General features: G+C 61.6%; 1 protein-coding gene across 6 annotated transcripts in view; it reads right to left on the bottom strand.

The window, feature by feature from the left end:
- Positions 1-19,827, bottom strand: part of KCNAB2 (potassium voltage-gated channel subfamily A regulatory beta subunit 2) — an 87,241-nt gene that overhangs the window by 44,537 nt on the left and 22,877 nt on the right. For 3 of the 6 annotated variants that reach the window (XR_005531944.1, XR_005531945.1, XM_039253262.1), the window contains exons 2-3: positions 8,078-8,206; positions 6,963-7,004 (exon numbers count right to left, since the gene is read on the bottom strand). Coding sequence is in view for 4 of the 6 variants with exons in the window: in XM_039253262.1 (XP_039109193.1) it covers positions 6,963-7,004; positions 8,078-8,154 (119 nt within the window). In the remaining 2 variants the exon portion in view is untranslated. Of the gene's footprint in view, positions 1-6,962; positions 7,005-8,077; positions 8,207-17,910; positions 18,000-18,923; positions 18,984-19,827 lie in introns of those variants that run through there. The other 3 variants (XM_039253265.1, XM_039253263.1, XM_039253266.1) reach the window with 3 other exon arrangements.

Below are 19,827 nucleotides of genomic sequence, written 5' to 3'. Positions count from 1 at the left end.
TGTCGGCCCCCTTTCCTGCTGCAACTATTCCCTGCAGCCATGCCCTCACCAGACCCGCAAGCGTCCTCTCTCATCAGCTTGTTTGCTGCATTCGATCCCCTGAAGGTCAGGTCCAGGAGGGCAAGGACCTTTCTGTCTGCTTTTTTTTTTTTTTAAATGTTTTATTTATTTCTTAGAGAGAGAGAGACAGCGCGAGCAGGGGAGGGTCAGAGAGAGAGGGAGTCAGACTGAAACAGGCTCCAGGCTCTGAGCTGGCAGTCAGCACAGAGCCCGACGCGGGGCTTGAACCCACGAACCGTGAGATCATGACCTAAGCGAAAGTCGGACGCTTAACCGACTAAGCCACCTAGGCGCCCCCCTTTCTATCTGCTTTTACCACTGAGGCTCAGTGCCCACAGCAGAGACTGGGCCTTCCCACCAGGCTGGCAGTGTGGACAGCACCTGGCAGGGGTGGGCTGCCCCCCGACCCAGGCCCAAGGCTCTAAGCAGGATGCCTTCTCCTGGGGGGTTGCCGGGGGGCTCTGGGGCCAGGGCTCCCCTTCACTATGGCTCAGGTCCACAGGGAGGGGGCCTGCGGGGCTCAGGGCCTCCCCCAGGGGATTCAGACTAAGCTCTCTGATGGGCCCTAAAGCAGGTAAGGATGTCCCTGGAATGAATGCTTCCATGTTCCAGAAGAGTCACTCTGGAGCCCAGGAGGGGCGCAGGGCTCTGGGAAGGGGGCTGTCTTAGGAAACGGTGCCACAGAAACCTCCAGGGAGCAGGGCACCCCCTCCCTCCCTGCCGGCCCCTCACCCCCTCCAGGCACACCTGGGGGGGCAGGGCACCCCCTCCCTCCCTGCCTGCAGATGTGGCAGTGTGGCTGATGCCCGACAGGCATGGGGCAAAGGCAGGCCAAATCTGGCTTCCCCGGGGCTCCGTGCGCACAGAGAAGAGCCTGGCGGGCTGGGGCTGCAGGGAGCAGAAAGCAGACGCACACATTCCCAGCCAGGCCCAGACGGGCCGAGATTAATAACCATGAGCTTTCAAGACACTGCCCACGGAAAGCAGTGCGGTCTGGTGTGGCTCTGGAAGTCCAGCCAGGGTCCCGGGGCTGGGTGACAGTGTGGCTAAGCACCATGGTGTAGACACGGGCAGCCCTGGCTGTCACCTACTTAGCACAGCACGGGCGGGCACCCTGGCGGCTCCGAGGCTCAGTCTCCATGTCTGTGAAGTGGGATGAGCAGAGGCTGCACTGGCTGTCTTGACGAGCATAGACACCCCGGGGTGGGGGTGCTGGGGTGCGGCTGGGCGCATGCCGTGCGCAGGGTGCTGCGGCGGGCACGCTGGAGGATACCAGTTAGGATAAGCAGGGTGGGGACTAAAATGCACCAGACGAGGTGGAGGGGACAGAGGCTGGAAGGCAGGGTGGGCCTGTGGCGAGGGCACATGTGAGCGCGGGCTTCCGCAGTACCAGGTTGTGGTGTAGTGCCAGTCGTCACGAGAAAAGGTTGACTAGGATCAACGTAGACATTAATAAACGACCCCGGTCTTGCAGGGAACACACATTCCTTAGGAGATGGGTGCAGGGCACGGTGCACCGTCTCTGTGGGGACTGGGGTCTCCCCTGCTTGTGATCTTTCCTTCCAGCGCCTGGGGCAAGGAGGGCGTGGAGAGCATCCCCAGGATGCCAGGCAGGCTCGGAAGGGGGGACTCAGAGAGGTGGGGCGTGGGAGAGCACCGAGGCCCTGCTGGGGGCGGAGGGGTGAGGACTTGGTGCCCACGAGCAGGTTTGTGGCCAGACGGCCTCGCACAGTGCAAGGGGAGCTAGCACACTCCTCGTCTCCAGGGAGGCAAGACCCCACCGAGGAGGAAGGACGCAGAAGGCACAGAGGGGCTCTGATGGTCAGCACTGCGGCCCGTGGGAGAGGACGGAGTCCGGCTCTGGGACTTCCTCGCGCTGGGGCTTATTCCCAGCCTCCTCCCAGGAGGACCGGGGCGGGCTGGGAACACTGGACGTAGGGACGGCAGGGAGACGCTGCTGGAAGGGAGGGCCCATTGCCGGGGCTCCTGCCTCAGGCCCTTTGCTTCTTAGTGCGCAAATGCTCAGTGACCTTGACCTTGTGTTCCTCCTCTCGTAGATCCAGCCCCCACTCCGTCTCAAGAAAAACCCGCCCCCTCATCCGTAGCCATTGCTAATTATAAGGCGCCTATATGTTCGTCCCGGAACCCGGCCTGCCTTTTGCAAATCTATTCTTGTGGCGGGAGGGCTCGGGGGGATTCCAGGAAACGAACACCGTGACATGGAAACACCGAACGGAAGGCATCGACCTCATTAAGTTGGTGGGGAGCTCAACCTCCCGGAAGGGCCTTCCACCTGGAATTTCTGAGCTGTGGTCTGTTTACCGAAAGTCACCAAAGCATGAAGCGGGAGCTTCAGAAGGACTCCTGAACGGCTCTCTGAAACAGTGACATTTGTCTCGATATCAGAGAGATCAGCCCGAGTTCCTGAAAGCGGGGATGCGAAGGGGAGCGGCATCATTCCGGAGCGCGGCTCTAAAATGCACAGCAGCGCATCAGGGCGGAAACGAAACCACCTTTGCTGGAGAAGGGTCAGCGAGCCAAGGCCCCAGCAAGCACCCCCTCCCCGCCCCTGCCCCGTCTCCCTAAGGCGTGTGTTTCCAGACGCACCTTCCTGAGAGCCACCAAACCTCCCGCTCTCGTCCTGGGGAAACCTCAACAACGCGAATCCTAACGGTGAACCCAGCAAGGCGGAGCTGGACGTCTGAAGACGGACGGCCGCCCCCCGCGGGTCTGGGAGGCCAGCTCGCTGGGGCAGCAGAAAGCGCGCTGTCCTGCCTCCCACCTTCACCTTGCCGTTACTTAGGGCTGGCTTTTGGTTTTTTTTAGGTTTTCTGCTTTAAAAAAAATATAGGGTATCTGATTTTGGATCAGCCAAATGCACCCCCAATCCTGTCCCTTTGTGACTTCCACGCCTGGGCCGCGTGTCCCCACGCAGCAACCCCCCGCCCGACACAGCGGCTGCCCCTGGACTCCTGGAGCGGAGGGGGCCACTCACCTGCCTTCCTGGCGTCTGCTCGTTAAAAAGGACACAGTCTAGTTTATAGGGTTCACCAGCCGCTGCGAGGATCTGGCGCGGCAGCTGGCTCATTAGGGAGTGTCCCTGCAGAACGTCAGAAGCAATTGGTGAATGAGAAGCGCCCCGTGAGGGTCGAGTTTGGAGGCCGGGAGTCCATTAGTCTATTAGGGCGTTTTCAGCTCAGTGAAAGAGGCTGAATTATTCACGAGCAGCAGCGTCTCTTTCCCCTAAAAGCCCGGGAAGTGCACTCCCACAGCGCAGCCTGAGACCAGCTCCTGGCCTGCGGGACTGGGAGGGGGCACCCACTGGGGTCCCGCCACTGCCTGGGGCTCACTCCCCGCCCCCCCCCACCAGGGCCACAGGTGGAGGAGGGCGAGGGCCACAGGTGGAGGAAGGCGGGCCCTGCTTTCTGGTTATCAGAGGCCGGGACCCCCAGACTTGCAGCTCTGGCCCCACCACATCCTTATGTCGGCAGTAAGGGGTCCCCAGGCGACCACCACCCACGGTGAAGGGGCTGGGGTCTGCAGGGAGGTCCCCCCTCCCTTCTACTGGGACGTGCCCCACATTGGTATACCTTATGCCATCAGTACCTACAAATGGCCGGAAGGTTCTGGAAGTCTGCTATTTGAGCACCACGCTACCGCTCCCTGGAGGCAGGGGTGCGAGGGCCCCTCCTCACAGCACACGTTCTGACCTTGGGTTTGGGAAATGCTTTGTGGCTGAGCTCTGGGCGGAAGCCAGGCTGAGCCCCTGTCCTGGGGTCACCCTAGGATCCCAGACGAGTCTCAGCATGACATGACCTGTCAGCGCGAGGATTCCGGATGGAGGCTGAGAGGACTGTTCGTGACAAACAAGCACCCGGTAGCTGCTCCCCGCGTGGGGAATCGCTGCCCGGGACGCAGAGAAGAAAGGAAACAAAATGGGAAGCAGGACGCCGAAGCCAGGGGACTGCCAGGGGGTCATTACCCGGTGAGGCCCCGCCTCTCAAAGGTGCCCGCCTGCCATGTCAGCTCCCTGGCCTCTATGTCACGGGCCCCACTGCTGGATGGTGGCCTCAGCCTGACATACCCTGACACACCTCGTCTCCTCCCCCGCCGGGCTCTACATGCCTCTGTCAGGTCGACATCTTCAGCACCAGCCCTCAGTCACCCAGAGGACACGGCTCCTGACTTCCTGTTCTCCTGAGCTGCTGCCCTTTATTCTTCCTGTGGCTCCTCTGCTCAGCCCCTCTCCATCATTCCTGGGCTCCCCCACGCAGCCTCTCCACTGGCCGTCTCATTCCCTGCCCGAGCAGAGCTCTGATCTCTGCCCTGCTCAAACACTATCGATGGCTCCCCAGTGCCCACCGAAGACAGCTCAAGCTCCTTTGCTCGGCATTCACGGCCCTTCCCCATCTGAACTCCATCTTCCTCTATGGTCCAGCCCCTCGTCCCTCTCCATCCCATCCCTCACGGCAGGTCTGTGTAACCACCACCTCCTGTGCTGGGCACCTCTCCAAGCTGTGGCTCAGACATCTCCTGGAATGTTCCTCCTGGGCTCTGCATGGAAGTCTGCCCAGCCCCCAAGGCCCTGCTCAAAGCCATCATGCCGTCTCCTCCATGAAGACTTCCCTGACTCTCAGTGGGCTGTGCCCACACCTTCCTCGGAATGCCAACAGCTGTTTAGACTTCCCCCACGACAAATTCTGCCTTCTAGATACTTTAGTTATTTGGGTTCTGGGGTAGATTGCATTACGATGCCGGGTTCTCTACCCTCCCCCCCCCGCATCACGTGACTGTGGTTCTCCCGTGGGGAGTGGGAGAGTACCTTCCTGCCCTCTGACATTGGCTTGGTCGTGAGCTTTGCTTTGGCCAAGAAGAAAAGAGCAGTGTGCCGCTTCCAACCACAGGCCTTTGGAGACATGACATGATTCTGCCTTTCCTCTGACAGTTTTGCCCAAAATAGCCTCTGGTTAAAATGGGTGGGAGGATGAACACCTGGGCCCCACCTGCAGCTCAGACCAAACCCAGCTGAGCCCAGATGAATGGATGCAGACACATAAACAAGAAATACGTGCTCCTCCTTGTAAGGTGCTGACTTTGGGGCTTGTTTGTTACGAGGCATTCTCTGGAAGAGCTGACAGATACAGGGTCTTACCTCCCTTACTAGTCTGTGAGCCGTCTGAGGGCAGGGTGCACACCTTGAACACCTCTGCCCTGTTAGGGGAGGGGTGGTCAGTCGGCACGAAGCAGCCGGCGGACTTAACGCTCTGGTAGCTGTGTCAGCGCCCAGGTGACAAGGATGCCCCATTGGGAGTGTCACCTAGTATGTTAAACGAAGATCCTGCCTCTTTAGAGGTCATAGTCGGAGTCCCCACAGGAGACCCTGCAGTGTCTGTGAGAAGCAACCACACTGGAGATGCCAAGGGCAGGGCGGCCAGAACGTGCGGGGGTCAGGGACGGAGGTCGGCGGGTCTGGGGTGCAGTCCTCAGCAGGGCTCGCCTCAGGGTCAGACGGTCACTTGGGCACAGGGAGCTCATCCAGAAGGTTCCCCAGGGAGTGGACAACAGGTGGGATTTGCGGGGCCCCGAGGCCCAGCAAGGGGAGGGGGACCCTCTCTCGCTTCGGCTCTGTGATACCCGGCATCTACTCGGCGCGTCCCGCGGCGGGGCCCCTCAGGTGGCGGTCTGCGCTGCTGCCCACCCTGCACTCCCTTCCTCGGGGCTCTCTGAGGGTGCAGCTCGAAGGCACGTTTGGTCTCAGTGGCCAAGTCCCTCCGGGGCGAATGTCTCACACTGGCCCCGGTATACCGTGCCGTCACTCGTACCGTCACACGTATGTGATGGCAAGCGTGTCATCGACAAAAGCATCTGCAGGCCCAGGCTCAGATCTAACGACTTCAGGCAAAATCTTACCGAGCAAAAACTTCAGCCACCATGTTAGGGATCTCTGTAAGGAGCGAGACCCCATGGGAGACAGGGAAGTCGGGGCGACATCAGCCCGAGGACCCAGGCCCGCAGTCTCGTTCAGAGGTGCGGGGGCTGCGGAAAACCAGGTCCCCACGTCCTCCCTGCGTCAGCGGTACCAGCTCCTGGCTCTGCGCCGGTGGGTGTGCACAGCCCTGGGGAAGCTGCTTCTGGACACAGACCCCCCAGGCCTGAATGCCAGGGCACATGCCACACACAGGGCCCTGCCCCCGAAGGCCACATGGTCCTGAGGCTGGTGGGGCCGACCTGGGGCTCCTGTAACCCTGCTGCTTTCCCGACAGGAGGAAAATGTCAACCTGAATGAATTCGTGGTGTTACAGCCTTCCCGAGGGGCACCTTGTGGCTCACCTCCCCACTCTACAGGCGAGCTTCAGGCGGCCCAGGGGACTCGCCCGGGCGGACTCTGCTGGCTCACCTGCCCTGGGCCCCCCTGGACGCCATGTCGCGCTGGGGCACAGCCTCCCACCCAACAAGCTGGTGTGCTGATGCAGCAACAGGGAGACGCGCCAGACAAACACCAGCGGGTCCGTGCTGACCCGGTTCACACTGGAGCCACACGTCCCTGAGACGGTGTTGACCCTGGATTTCAAGTCAGCTCACATCCAAAGAAAAGGGGAGAATGGCTTGGTTTGCCCCCGAGACCACAGGGCAGCGCCACAACCCCCGCCCGACGAGTGAGATTTGAGGGTAGGTCTGGTGAGGGCTAAGCAGGCACCAGGAGGCCACTGGCTCAGATCCAAGAGAGTTCTAGAGATCAGCACACACACTGTCCACGGGGCGCTCCACAGGCCGTGCGGGTGGGCACAGAGCCCATGTCTTACGGGGAGGTCACCAGCACACCCGGCCTGGCGGGGCCTGGCCCTCCCGCCGCTCCCCTGCCTTCAGCTCGTGGGTCTTAGGGAAAATGGAGGGCTCGTTACCTGTAAAACTGGAGCTGTCTTTTGGGGCTCCCATACCGAGTACTGCGGACAGCGGTGGAGGACAGAGAAAAAGAAGAGAGAGAAAGAGAGAAAGAGTCCACAATTGGCATTAGCCACAGGGAGGTGCCGGCCGGAGGCACCAGCCACGCCCCACAGCCCGGCCCGGCCCCACCCCGCTCCGCTCAGGCCGTCTGCCGGGAGGATGGGCGCCGGGTACCAAGTGCTCGGCGGCAGCGCCACCCAGTGGCACACGGAGGCAGAGGCCCGGCCTGCCCGGACGCGGCCTCGGACCCACACGGGGCGGAGGGCGGGGGAGCAAACACAACAGGTGAACCTCTGAGTGACAGTCTAGGTTTTAATGAAACCTGCCTTCGAACGACAGCACGAAACCCTCAAACCGAGAAGCCACCCGTCACCCCGTGTGCTGGAGAGTCTGCGTGTGGCCCTGCGGTTCTTTTTAGGACTTCGATGAAGGAGGGACGCCCCCTTTCCCTGTGGGCTCTGCAGATACTTGCTCTGCATCAGGCCCTAACAATTTTTGAGAGAGGCCCAATCGATGGGGGGCCGATGGGCCCCTGGGGTCCCGCCCGGGCCCCATCTTTCATGACAGCCACTGCCGTCTGGGTTCTGCACTCCGTGCCTCGGACAGCAGCTGTCACCCAGCGCCTCGGCGTCCCCTCCCCTTCCAAAAGGAAAGCCCCAGAGCTGGACTTGGAGGCGGCCTCCACATTAGGGCACCCTCCTGCTGTAAGGCTCTGAGCCCCCCTCAAAGGAAGCTGCAGGGGCTGTGATGTGTAAGAAAGAAACAGAAGATGGGGAGGGTCCCCCACTCACTTCCGGGCCTGCTCCCTCCAACATTTCAGAAGAGTCAGGGACGAGTCTAACCCCCGCGGCACCCCAGTGGGAAAATCACGGGCTTTTCTTTCCCACTTTGGTTTTAAAAGCTTCCCTTTCTTTCCTTGGAGAACGAGCTTGCCTACATGCACCTCGGAGTCCTGTGGGCCTCCCTCGATCTTTCCCTCTGGGCCAAGGGGTGGGACCGGCCTCAGGGACCCCTCCTCAGAGGCAGGACTGACCCCGAGAGTGGCCTGGGCGGGTGGGGGGCAGGGGATCACCTGTAGATCATGCCGGGGGAGCCCGTCTGCCGCAGAGAGAGCCGCGCCGGGGAGCCCGTGGTCGATTCTGGGTACATGGAGCCGGCCTCACTTGTGCTGACCTGCTCTCTTCTTCACGGAGGGAAGATCCTGGAGAAAAAGCAGAGTAGAGGGGAGGTGATTCAAAAGACCAGTTGGGTTTGCCCTGGAGGCTCTGTGATAGTGAGGGCCCGTATGCTGGGCACCTGGACACCGCACATCAGAAGGACAGACAGACCGATCCGTGGGGGCTCAGACAAGGGGGATGGGCGGGTTCGGTGGTTCTTCCTTCTGCCTCCCCAGCTGCCTTCCTGAGGTTCTGGGAGCCCTTTCCTGGCGGTCCCAGGGGAAACCTGTGGACTCAGGGCTCCGGGCTGTCTCCCCCATCCTGGCTCAGGTGTCCCGGGGCTATCCCCATGTCCCGGCTCAGGTGTCCCGGGGCTGTCCCCCCGTCCCGGCTCAGGTGTCCCGGGGCTGTCCCCCCCGTCCCGGCTCAGGTGTCCCGGGGCTGTCCCCCCCGTCCCGGCACAGGTGTCCCGGGGCTGTCCCCTCGTCCTGGCACAGGTGTCCCGGGGCTGTCCCCCTGTCCTGGCACAGGTGTCCTGGGACTGTCCCCCGGTCCTGGCTCAGGTGTTCTGGGGCACTTCCTGACCCAGGAAGTGGCACGACTGCCACCAGGCTCATCCCTGATGCTGCAGCTTCCTAGTGGCCCCGCTCAGCTTCCAGGGGGGCAGCCGGCGTGTTCTGGAGACTCATGCCCTCCCCGGGAGTGTGCGCTGGACCCAGCAACCGGCTCCTACCCCACAGGACAGGGCACAGGTGACATGATGTCACTTCCGTGCCTCCTGTCCTGCTCACAGATGCCCTCCCTTGCTGGTGGTGACGACGCAGGCTGCCATGCTGGAGAGGCCCGGGAGGCCGGGAACCGAGGCCTCAGAGACCTGAATCCTTCGAACTGCGTGAGCTTGGAAGAGTATCCTTCCCCAGTCGAGCCTTCCAATGAGACCCCAGCCCTGGCCCAACACCTCCGCTGCATGCTTGTGAGGCCCCGAAGCAGAGGACCCTGGTAAGCTGTGCTGTGCTGGCCTCTTGGCTCATAGAAACTGAGTTTTTGGGCCCTAAGTTTGCAGCAACATTTTTATGTAGCGACAGATAATGAATGGAACAGACACATCTGTCCATTCACTTTCCTCCCTACTATCCTCAGGCTGAGCCACCAACATGTCACCTGAACCAGCTCAGCCTCCTGACGGCTCCCCACTTCCCCTTGGCAGCCAGGGGCATCTACTTCAAAAGATTAGGTACTGCATCCCTTTCTTCTTCTCCGAAGGGCCAAGTGCACACATACCACAGAGCCTTTGCACGTGCAGCTCCGTTTGCTTGAAATGCCCTTATGACAGACCTTCTCATTGTTGGGCCTCCTCTGGGAGCCTGTGCCCGACTGTCACACTCAGGGGTTCTCTCCCAGCACCCTGTCTGCTGTCCTGTGTAGTCAGCACCAGTGACCTCCTTGGCGGTCTGTCCCTGAGTTATGAGGTCTCGACTCTCTCTGGAGCGCAAGCCCCCCCTCCCCACCCCCAGCACAGAAAGCTCGCTGGTTTTGTTTACTGCCACATCCTCTGTGATCAGATAGGCCTTGGTACTCAGCAGGGACGTAACACAGAGCTTCCAAAAGAGTGACCGTCCTCTGATCCAAAATCACCTTGCCCCATGCCAGTGGGCAAAGGGATGGTCTGGTCTCAAAACACAGCCCCGCCTGCCCCTAGTGGGGCCTCTCAGTGGGAGGCAGGCTTCCTCTGGACGCATTCTCTCCCCACACCCCTGCCCCAAGCTCTTGGGTAGTACAGTCAGCTCCCGTTCCTAACTGAGCTCCCCTCTGAGTGAGGGGCGCGCGCGTGCGAACATGCTGGGAAAATGAGGAGAGACAATGCAAGTCAGAGCTGCTACAGAAATAACCTTCTGGAAATGACGGAAATGATGGGGTCAGCAGAGGTCCCCAGGGTTTTTTCTTTCTTTTTTTTTTTTCGTAGGCTCCGCGCCCAGAGCCGAGCCCAATGTGGAGCCCAAACTCACGAACCATGAGATCTAGACCTGAGCTGAGGTCAAGAGTTGGATGTTTAACTGACTGAGCCATGCAGGCGCCTGCCCCGCAAAGTTTTATTCTTAAAAAATCTCATTCAGAAAGAAATGACAAAGTGAAATGCAAACACACTTAAATCTGTGAAAGAAACACAGTGGATCTTTGGCTAATGTTGAATCCAGTCTTTGGGCTTATCAGGTGATTCCCCATGACCGGCGATGCTGTGACCTGGCCCACCTCTCCCCAGGCCCCGGGTCCGCTTGGCCCTGTCCATCTGCACCTGGTGGAAGGGCTCCAGGCAGACCCTGGGCTTCCATCAGGGTCACTGTCAGCAGATGGGCCAGCCCGACTCCTCCCTGCCCAGATCTGCGCAAGAAAGCGGCGCAGGGCCTCTCCTGAAGAAAGAGGTCGTTACCCAGCTCCAGGAGGATCCAGTCCCTGTGGTTCTGAGGGCGGGGGCCTCAGAGGCAGCTGCTCCTCTGTGCCCATCAGGTGCTCCTGGGGTTCACTCTGCCGGGGGCCTCAGGGCACGAAAGCCAACCTTCTCACGAGAGCCGTTAACCTTAGGTCAGAGGGTGGTGGGTTTACTGGTGCACAGAATGTCTGTCGAGGCCCTACTGTGTGCGGGTGCTGGTGGCTGCCTGTACGACACAGTCCACTGTCCATGGATGGAAACCACAGCCACAGAGCTGAGGCTGCCCGGAGTGGCAGGCATTGTGTCTGAACACGGTGGCCCAGAGGTCGCCCGGGAGGAGCGATGGCTGCAGGGGAGGAGGGATGGCCCCAGGGGACGGGGTGCGGGATGTCCGCACAGGGCCTTGTGGAAGGGGGCCAGGCAGCCCAGAGCAGGGGGGACGCCTGTGCCCTTGAGTGGGGATGTGACCCAGCCCACACCCCACTCTCTCCCGTCTGGCTTTCGCGGGTCCAGTTGCTGAGTGGTGGAGTCTCAGCCCCCAGCCCGGGCACTCAGGGCTGTCTAACTCCCAGGATTCCAGAATCACACGCCCAATCTGAACTGGAGATGGTGTGGGGACCAGGAGTCTCTGATTCCATAGATGTGGGGTGCGCCCAAGGTTCCACATTTCTAACTAGCCCCCCGGGTGATGCTGGTGCTCCTGGCCCAGGGGCCACACTCTGAGGACTGCTGGCCTGCAGCCGGGGCCCTGGGCCGGGAACCGGCAAATGAGCACCAACAGACCAGAGCCAGCCTGCCGCCTGTCTCTGTAAGTCAGGTGTTAGCGGAACACGTCCACACCCGTTAGCTTCCGAGCCGCGCCTGCGTCTGTGCTTCACGGGGGCGCGGAGCCACCTCAACACGCTGTCTGGCCTGCGAAGCCTGATACTTGCCACGTGCCCCTTTACACAGCAGTTCGCAGGCCCTGCTGTAGCCCCTCCCCCCAGCATGCCGCCGGCTCAGACCCCCCCAACCCCCATCCCTGAAGTCCCCAACACGTCCTCTGCTGCCTGACTGTCAGCTCTGGGAACCTTCTGCTTCCCCTCCTATCGCCACCTGGCCGGCCGGCCACGGCCACGGCCACGGCACCCGCCTGAGCACACGCACCACTCCCGCCCCTGCTCAAGAGCATCCCCGACTCTCAACGCGGATTCTTTGCTCATTATGGGGCAGTGCCCTCCGCACGCGGCTGCGTGTTACTTCTCTCGTCTGAAACGACAAAAAGCGCAGCTCCTTGGACCCGCTTCCTGCTTCCCTCCTTCTGTCGCGGGAAGGCTCCGCAAGCGGGTCCTTCCGGGTCTGCGTCTCTCCCTTCTGCCCTCCTGCTCTGCGGAAGCTACTCCTGCCAAGGGCACTGTGACCTCCCTGTTGCTAAGTCCGATGGTGCCCAGGGTTTGGGGGTGATGGCGGGCTGCTCCCCCGGCTCCTGGGACCCACGCTCTCTTCCTGTCCCCCAACTCTTCTCCTCAGTCTCCCTGGCTGCCCCGTTCGCCTCTGCGACCGTGAATCTCTTTTCGTTTCCATTACAAGAAGCGCCTGGTGTTTCCACCTTCTCCTGGCTCTGAATTGTGTGCTTACGCGGGGGAACCTCCAGGCCCCTGCTCCCCACCCCCGGCCCCCCCGCCCCAGGCGCATCTATTCAACTGCCCTTGAGCATCGCTAAAGGGTGCGGAGCAAGCGCCTCCGAGTCACTTGTCCCAAGCGGAGCCCCTGGTCCCTGCTACCCCAGCCCCGTTCTTGCCACGGCTTCCCCATCACAGAGTCATCTTCAGAAACATCCAGAAGCCCACGCATGTCCCAGTGGCCCCTGCCACCTCCTCCCCGGTCCAGGCCACCCCTTCCCTCTTACAGTCCCCACAACAGCCTCCTGATGGGTCTCCCGGCTTCACTCTCACCCCTCACGGTCGGCTCTACGGGAGCCAGAGTGATCCTACTAGAACATCAGTCAGATGTCATCACTTTGCTCAAAACCTTTCGGTGCCTGCCCGTTCTACCCAGAGGGAAGCCCCCGAACTCAACAGTGGCCTTGGGGCCCGACCTCTCCCCGCCCCTCGCTCACCCCGCCCCAGTCACGCTGGCGCCTCCGTTTCTCACAGACCCACAGATGCTCCGACCTTTGCTTCCTTCTGCCAGAAGCTCTCTGACCCCTGTGGACCATCTGAGGCCCCTCTCCAACCTCTGCCTCTTTGTACAAACGTCACCTTTTGGCTGAGTCTTCTCGGGACACCTTATCTTTTTTTTTTTTTTTTAACATGTATTCATTTTTGAGAGAGAGAAAGTGGGGGAGGGGCAGAGAGAGAGGGAGACACAGAGTCTGAAACAGGCTCCAGGCTCTGAGCTAGCTGTCAGCACAGAGCCCGACGCGGGGCTCCGATTCACAAACCGCGAGATGGTGACTTGAGCCGAGGTCAGAGCTTATCTGGCTGAGCCCCCCGGGCACCCCTGGACGTCTTATCTTCAGCTGCAGACCCCACCTCCCCGTGTTCCTCTAACCCTCCCCTGGTCATTTTTCTCCCTAGCGCTGTCACCTTCCAGCACACCTTCTACTTCACTTGTGTCCCAATTGTGGTCTGTGTGGCCCCCTCCCCTCAAGACCCAGCTCCACGAATCTGACCGCTGTGAGCACAGCTGTGCCCGGTAAACACTCAAATATTTGTTGAATGAATGAATGAACGAACGAACGAATGGATGGATGGCTGAGGCGGACTCCGCCAGCTGAAGGCTCATCCAAGGGCAGCACAGGGGAAGGGGCCGGGTGTCTGCATCAAGGGCAAGCAGGCTGCCTGCGGTGCCGGGCAGGCCTGGGGACGCTGCCTGCGTGTGGGATGAAGACGGTCTTCTCTGGAGGACGCGGTGCTCTGTCCCAGGCATGGGGACGGGGGCCGTACAGGCTGCACTCGGGGAGGTGCCCCGAGTGGGGCACCTGTCGCACTCCTCGCCTCTACCTCGCCTGGACTCTGGAAGGTCAGGCTCCCCGGCCCACAGCCAGGCACCGGCCACGCTCTGGTGCCCACTTCACGAGAACGACAGGCCCCGTTCCTCCTGGGGGCTGGCACCTTTGCCACATCCCAGGGGAGGGGGGGCCGGTGGGTTTCCCCACGCCCCTGCTTGCATTCGGCTGACCTGCCCCGAGCCCTCCTCCTCGTCTCCAGCTGCCACGGTCCAAGCAGGAGGGACCCCACCTGTCCAGCGGCCGTCCCGAGGGCAGCGCCCAGCAGGGTGCTGCCGAGCCCAGGAGCCGCGCAGGAAGGGGCGCTGGCAGGCAGGGCGGCTCTGTCCTCCGAGAGGGACGGCTCAGAAGAGAGGCTTCAGAAACCACTTGAGAGCCTGCCTGGCCCAGGAGAGAGGGCTGGCTCAGGGTGCGGGCTGGGGATCCGCAGTCTGGGCCCCTCTGTCCCCTGCACTTCCACTTGGTCTGGGTGTGACCTTGAGCAAGCCACCTGGCTCATTCCTGGAGATGGTGAGGCACAGAGCACTCAAAAAGGCCTACCTGTACTTTCTTGCAGAAGCAGAGAAGAATGACATGAAAAAACTCTTTGAGCTCAGGAGGGAAGGAATTGGGTAAATCCTAGCTCTCGGCCCGTGTGTGTGGGGGGGCTGACGATGACGGCAGGGTCCCCAAAACCCAGGGCTCCATCTACGGGCACTGCCTTTCTCCTCAGGCTACCATTCTGAAAACTTTCGAACATCATTAAAGTTATAAAGAATCAGCACAAAAACGAAAGCCCGGACGCTCTACTTTCTATTCCCCGATTGCATGTATTTTGTCTGGTTTGTACGCCTCCCCTCTGCCCTCTCTCCGCTCCCCCTCCCCTCCCTCCCTCTCTCACTTGCATGCAGGCTCACACAGTCACCCGCACGCACACACACAAGCACGCTCATATGGTCGCACGTGCTTCGGCCAACGGAGAGTGAGCCACAGGACACTCGTCTCCACCATCCCCAGGGACAGACGACCCCCCAGACCGCCCCGCTGGCCCAAAGGGAACAGCTGCATGTGCAAGGGCCACCCGGCGCAGACCAGACACTGCCAGCCACCCCGCGAATGCGAGATGAGCGAGAGCTCGCTGTGGCCGGCCCCCAGGACTGTCACGCAGAAGGTGAATGGGGCTGAGACTTCAGCTGACTCTGCTGGCGTCAGCCTTCAGGCTCACCCTCGTTCCATGAAGTTATGACTCGTGAGTCAGGGGAGGGACCTCCAGTTAGTGGCGAAGCCCCGCTGGTCTCCCCGCAGTAGAGTCTGGAGCTCAGGAAAACCGGGACGCCTGGGGGGCTCAGTTGGTTAAGGGACCGACTTCGGCTCAGGTCATGATCTCATGGTTCGTGGGTTCGAGCCCCGTGTTGGGCTCTGTGCTCACGGCTCAGAGCCTGGCGCCTGCTTTCGATTCTCTGTCTCCCTCTCTCTCTGCCCCTCCCCTGCTTGCAGTCTGCCTCTCTCTCTCTCAAAAATAAATAAACATTAAAAAACAAAACAAACAGGCAGTGGGAACCTTCACTTAGCACGAGCTCCTGATGCCAAGTTGGAGTCCTGGGTAACTGTTCCTGACTCGAAGCCTCACCAGAGCCACCGCACACGCTTCTATCCTCCTCTGGGACTGGTTTGGTGACAAAATCCCCCCTTGTGGGTGACCCGAGGAGACCCTTCCATGTGTCAGGGAGGGAGGCGAGGCCCGGCTGGGCTCAGATCTGCTGTATGACCTTGGGCAGATCTTTCAACCTTCCTAAGTGTCAGTTTCTCCATCTGTGAAATGGGATAATGGGAATTGAGGAGGCTCTGATGTGCTAACAGGTGAGGGTGCACTGGGAGGGCCACGGGGATCCCCCTGCGCCTGGCCCTGGAGGAGGGAAGGTGCTGGCCCAGGGCCTGGGAGCCCCGATCATCCCTCCTGCTTCAGAGTCTGCACCACAGGGCACAGATGTGGTTTCACCTTCTAGAAAATCACTTCTTAGGGTCCTCAGATTTGCTACCACATCTGCTTTTCCCTTGCCACCTCCCCGCTTGGCTCGTGGGGGCTGCCCATCTTTTCCACCTCCCTAGAAAAAGGCTAATCCCTTGTGGACGCGACCAGCCACTCACGGGTATGACTTGGCTCATGGTGGGGCCCGTATTTCTTGGGCCCCCTGTGGCTGCATCCCAATTCCTCCTGATCATCCTGGAAGCTCAAAGGTTCCAGAAGGCTTGTCCCCACCTAGTGGAGGACTTAAGAATTGCAACACTGAGGGCGCCAGGCTGGCTCAGTCAGCTAAGCGTTCAACTTGGGGTCAGGTCACGATCTTGCTTTCCAGCCCTGCGTCGGGCTCTGTGCTGACAGCTTGGAGGCTGGAGCTGCTTCAGATTCTGTGTGTCCCTTTCTCTGCCCCTCCCCTCCCCTGCTGTCTCTGTCTCTCTCACTCGTTATCAAAAATAAATAAACTTAAAAAAAGAAAAAAGAATTATAACACTGCATGAGTTATCTATTGCCACGTGACCCGAGCTAGTGGCTGGAAACAACTAAGAATTCTCACGTGGTTTTGGAAAGCCAGGCACTGGGGGTTGTCCTGGCCGGGTCGCTCTGGCTCAGGGTCCCTCCTGAGGTTGCGGTGAGGGTGTCCGCTGGGCTGGGCTGGAGATGCTAGATGTCTCACTCGCAGGGGTGAGCAGGGGCCCCCTTCCTGCCACCTGGGTCTCTCATGCCAGGGGAGCTGCCTTCCCCCAGAGGGAGGGATGGAGAGGGAGAGAAGCCTCGAAGCCTTTTATGCCCGAGGCTCAGGACTTTTGTTCTCTTGCCTGCAGAGGCCAGCCCTAACACAGGGGTGGGGGGTGGGGGGGCGAGGGCCAGGGGGTGTGGCATCTGTGGCACCATTGATGGACAGTTCCCCAGGTTCACTCCTTCCCCATCTCTCCCGTGAGACCCCTGGGCGTCGGCTCCGCCAGGACAGGGGGCTCTGTCTCTTTCGCTCCCCAACGTGTCTGAGTGCCCAGAGCAGCGCACGGTGCACTCCGTGGACACTGCCTGATGGGGAGAAGATGGGAGAGGTTCGTGCTGCTGGGGGTGGTGGACAGCAGGGAGGTCTCCCCAGGAGCCTCGGGGCTGGGACGCGAGCTCCGTCCCTTGACCTCATGTCACTCTGCGTGTGGCTTCTCGATCCCTGGAAACTCTTCCTGCCAGAGGCCTGAAGGACCACTGTGACTGTCACACAGCGAGAAACCACATTTTAAGTCTGAAGCTGCAGGAGCCGCGGCAGCCAGCGTGTGCCTCACGAAGAGACAGGAAGAGGTGTAACTGCTCGAAACCGCCAGATCCGGAAGGCTTCTTGCGTAACACACCCTTCCTCTCTCTCCCACAAGCGGGGTGAGACGCAAGCCCACTCCTCCCCGTGAGCAAGGGTGGTGGGGGAGAGTGAGAGCCGTGCACGAAGGCGCTGCCAGTCCGAGCGCACTCGGGGGATCGGCTCTGCCTGTGGGGTCACCTTGGGGGAAAGCAGAGGGGCCCAGGGGTTGGGAGGATGGCCCAGGGGCCTGGGGGGCGGGGAGGCGGTCCAGAGATCCACAACCCAATTTCCAAGTAGCACCGTCAGGTCATGCTCAGCATCGGATGGGGGGGGCAGCGAGGACCGCGAAAACACTATGAGGGGCTGGGGCCACAGACCGGAACCCCCGCTCTTTGCCACAGAGAAACCCCCCATCTCTCCTCCAAGCTCCTGATCCAGGGGGATTGAGCGACATGTGATGGCCCACCTAACACGACACACGGTGGATGTCACATGTTCGGACAGCGGCAGATGCAGTGGGACCACTCCACAGAGCCTCCGTTAAGAATTTCTTAAAAAGACGACAGGCTAGAGATTGTAGTGTTTTTAAAGCAACACTCAAGAGCCTGTCCCCTGATGACACACAGGCCACCCCAGCACGGGGCTCAGGCTACACTCTCAGGGAGAGGCCCCCATTCGGATCTAATTTGCGCCGCAATTAAAAAAAACCATCATGGCCCCAACCTTCAACTCTCCCAGAGCAGCACTGAAACGCCTCCCCTGTGCAGCCCGCCCAGATCCACACCCACCTCTCGTGCACCTGCAGGCTGGGCCCCTCCCCACTGAAACAGCAGCTCTGCTGTGGCTCCCAGCCACCCCCTGGGGGGCATTGCCAGGGTCAGAGGCCAAAGACCCCCAGGCTTGGGAACAGCCACCTCCCCCCCCCCCCAGAGGAAGTGGAGGCTCGGACCACCCGGTGCTGTGGCTCACCGCCCTCCCCCCCACCCCCGCCGACCCATCACGCCAACCACAAGCGGGACAGGCCCTCACCTGAAGCCAGGGCGGAGGGGGCCTCAGAGCTGCAGCTCGTCAGGGCAAGAGGCAGGAAACGAGCGCCACTGTGCTCTGTGCTCCCAATCCTGTGACCACAGTGTCCCCTCTGTCATTCATTCAGCAAAGCACTGCGGCCCTCCTGCCCCACCTCAGGAAGCTCACAGGCCCCTCTGGCCGCCTCCTCCTGGCCACCCTGGACTCTGACCGTGGCCACACCCCGGCACAGAACTGGGGAGGGAGGGAACACCGCCTGGGAGGCGCTCGGCTTTTCTGGGCAGGGAGGAAGCCCCCTGGGCAGCAGGAGCTCCCTGACCTCCCCTGCCCTCCTCTCCCACGTGGGGACCACAGCTGCCCCTCCGAGCTGGAGCCACCAGGTGGGGAGCGGCTCAGGGGTCCCCGCAGCCGTTTGCCCTGCGCTCAGCTCTGCAGGAGACACGAGGGGTGGGGACCCGTTTGTTTAGTTCTAAGGCAGGGACCCTCACTTCTCGTGCCTGTGAATCTACTTTCCGCTCAGAGGCGGGAAGTCCCGGGTGAGGGGTTCGGGAGAAGCAGATGGGCAGGGATCCCCTCCAGGAGCTACGGCAGCTGGCGCTCCCTCTCCCCCGAGCGGGGGGGGGGGGGACAGAGGTGGCCCCCAGGGCTCCTGATCTCCGGGTGGCTCCTGTCTTGCTGCCCCAGGGATGAAAGCAGACGCCGGGCACAACTACATCTCTGTCAGACACCTCTGCTGGCCACAGCCCTCTGGGCCCCACCCGCCCGCCCTGGCTCTCGTCGCTGGGTTGCGGGGCGCCTGCCGAGTCCCCGTGCGGGGAGGGGGCCTGGAGCTGCTCTGCCGAGCTGCTGTGACAGATGGACTCTCGGGCTGTGCCTGGGTCCTCTCCTAGCTGCAGCCAGCCCTGTGCAGGCACGGGGCCCGGACTAACCCTGGAGGTCAAGGGGACACTAAGCCCTGCTCAGGGAGCTGGGGTGCCCACCCCCTGGAGCACAAAGCCCTGAAACACCCCAGGTACCTGTTCCTGAGACAAGACCATTTTCGTGCGTATGAGGTGGAAGGCGCGGGAACCACAGGGCCAACCAGGAAGTGGGTGGCAGCGTGTGGGAGGGTTCCTGGCGGGCCAGGGGCCCCCGAGGCGCTGGGTGGGGCCTCCGCTCCCTGGCCAGACACCCCAACCCTCCTGGCTGGCAGTGCAGGCCCCCTTGCGGGGAGGGGGGAGGGGATGGGAGAAGGGGAAGGACACTGGGCGAGTCCACTCCCTCCCTCCAGGAGGCGACCCTGGCTGCGGGGGGCCCTTTCTCAGCGGGGGACAGGGACACGCATGCAGCTCCCAGCCAGTCCTGGTGATGTCACGGAGTTCCGCTTCTTGGCGCCAGCTTCGTACCAGGGCTGGGCTGCATGCTTTTCACCTGTATCCCCACAGCCCTTGGAGGGCGCGGCTGCCCTCATTCTACGGAGGATGGCACTGAGGGTCAAAGGTCAGGCCCATGGCCCACGGGTTAGGATTCAAACCCAGCGCTGTGCCGGGACACGGCGGGTGCAGGCATTCGATGTGCAGGTGGGGTGGCCCCGGGGGGCCGGGAGGACAGGCCCAGGGGACCCTTCTTCCCCACAGCCTCTCCCTGCTCCGCCCTCCTTCCTGGGGGGGCCCTCACCGGGGGTGGGGAGAGCGAGGCCAAGGGAGGAGGGACAGAGCACTGCTCTGCTGCTGTGCGGTGCTGAGCCGCAGCCCTCGCCACCCCCTTCCCCTGGGTTCTGGGGAGTGGAGCGGGCTCCCCTTTCCCCAGGGGGGGCACAGGGAGTCGGCCAGCTCAGCCCCTCTGCATCAGATTAGGGGGGCCAACAGGATTCAGACATGGATGGGGTGATGGGGAAAGGGAAGGGAAGGGAGACGTGAACAGTCTGGGGTGCTCAGTATC

The sequence above is a fragment of the Hyaena hyaena genome, unplaced genomic scaffold, assembly GCF_003009895.1.
Source record: "Hyaena hyaena isolate Hyena2069 unplaced genomic scaffold, ASM300989v1 scaffold_443, whole genome shotgun sequence".
NCBI lineage: Eukaryota > Metazoa > Chordata > Mammalia > Carnivora > Hyaenidae > Hyaena > Hyaena hyaena.
Note: the sequence above shows the minus strand (reverse complement) of the source record. Positions and strands in the feature narration are given on the sequence as shown.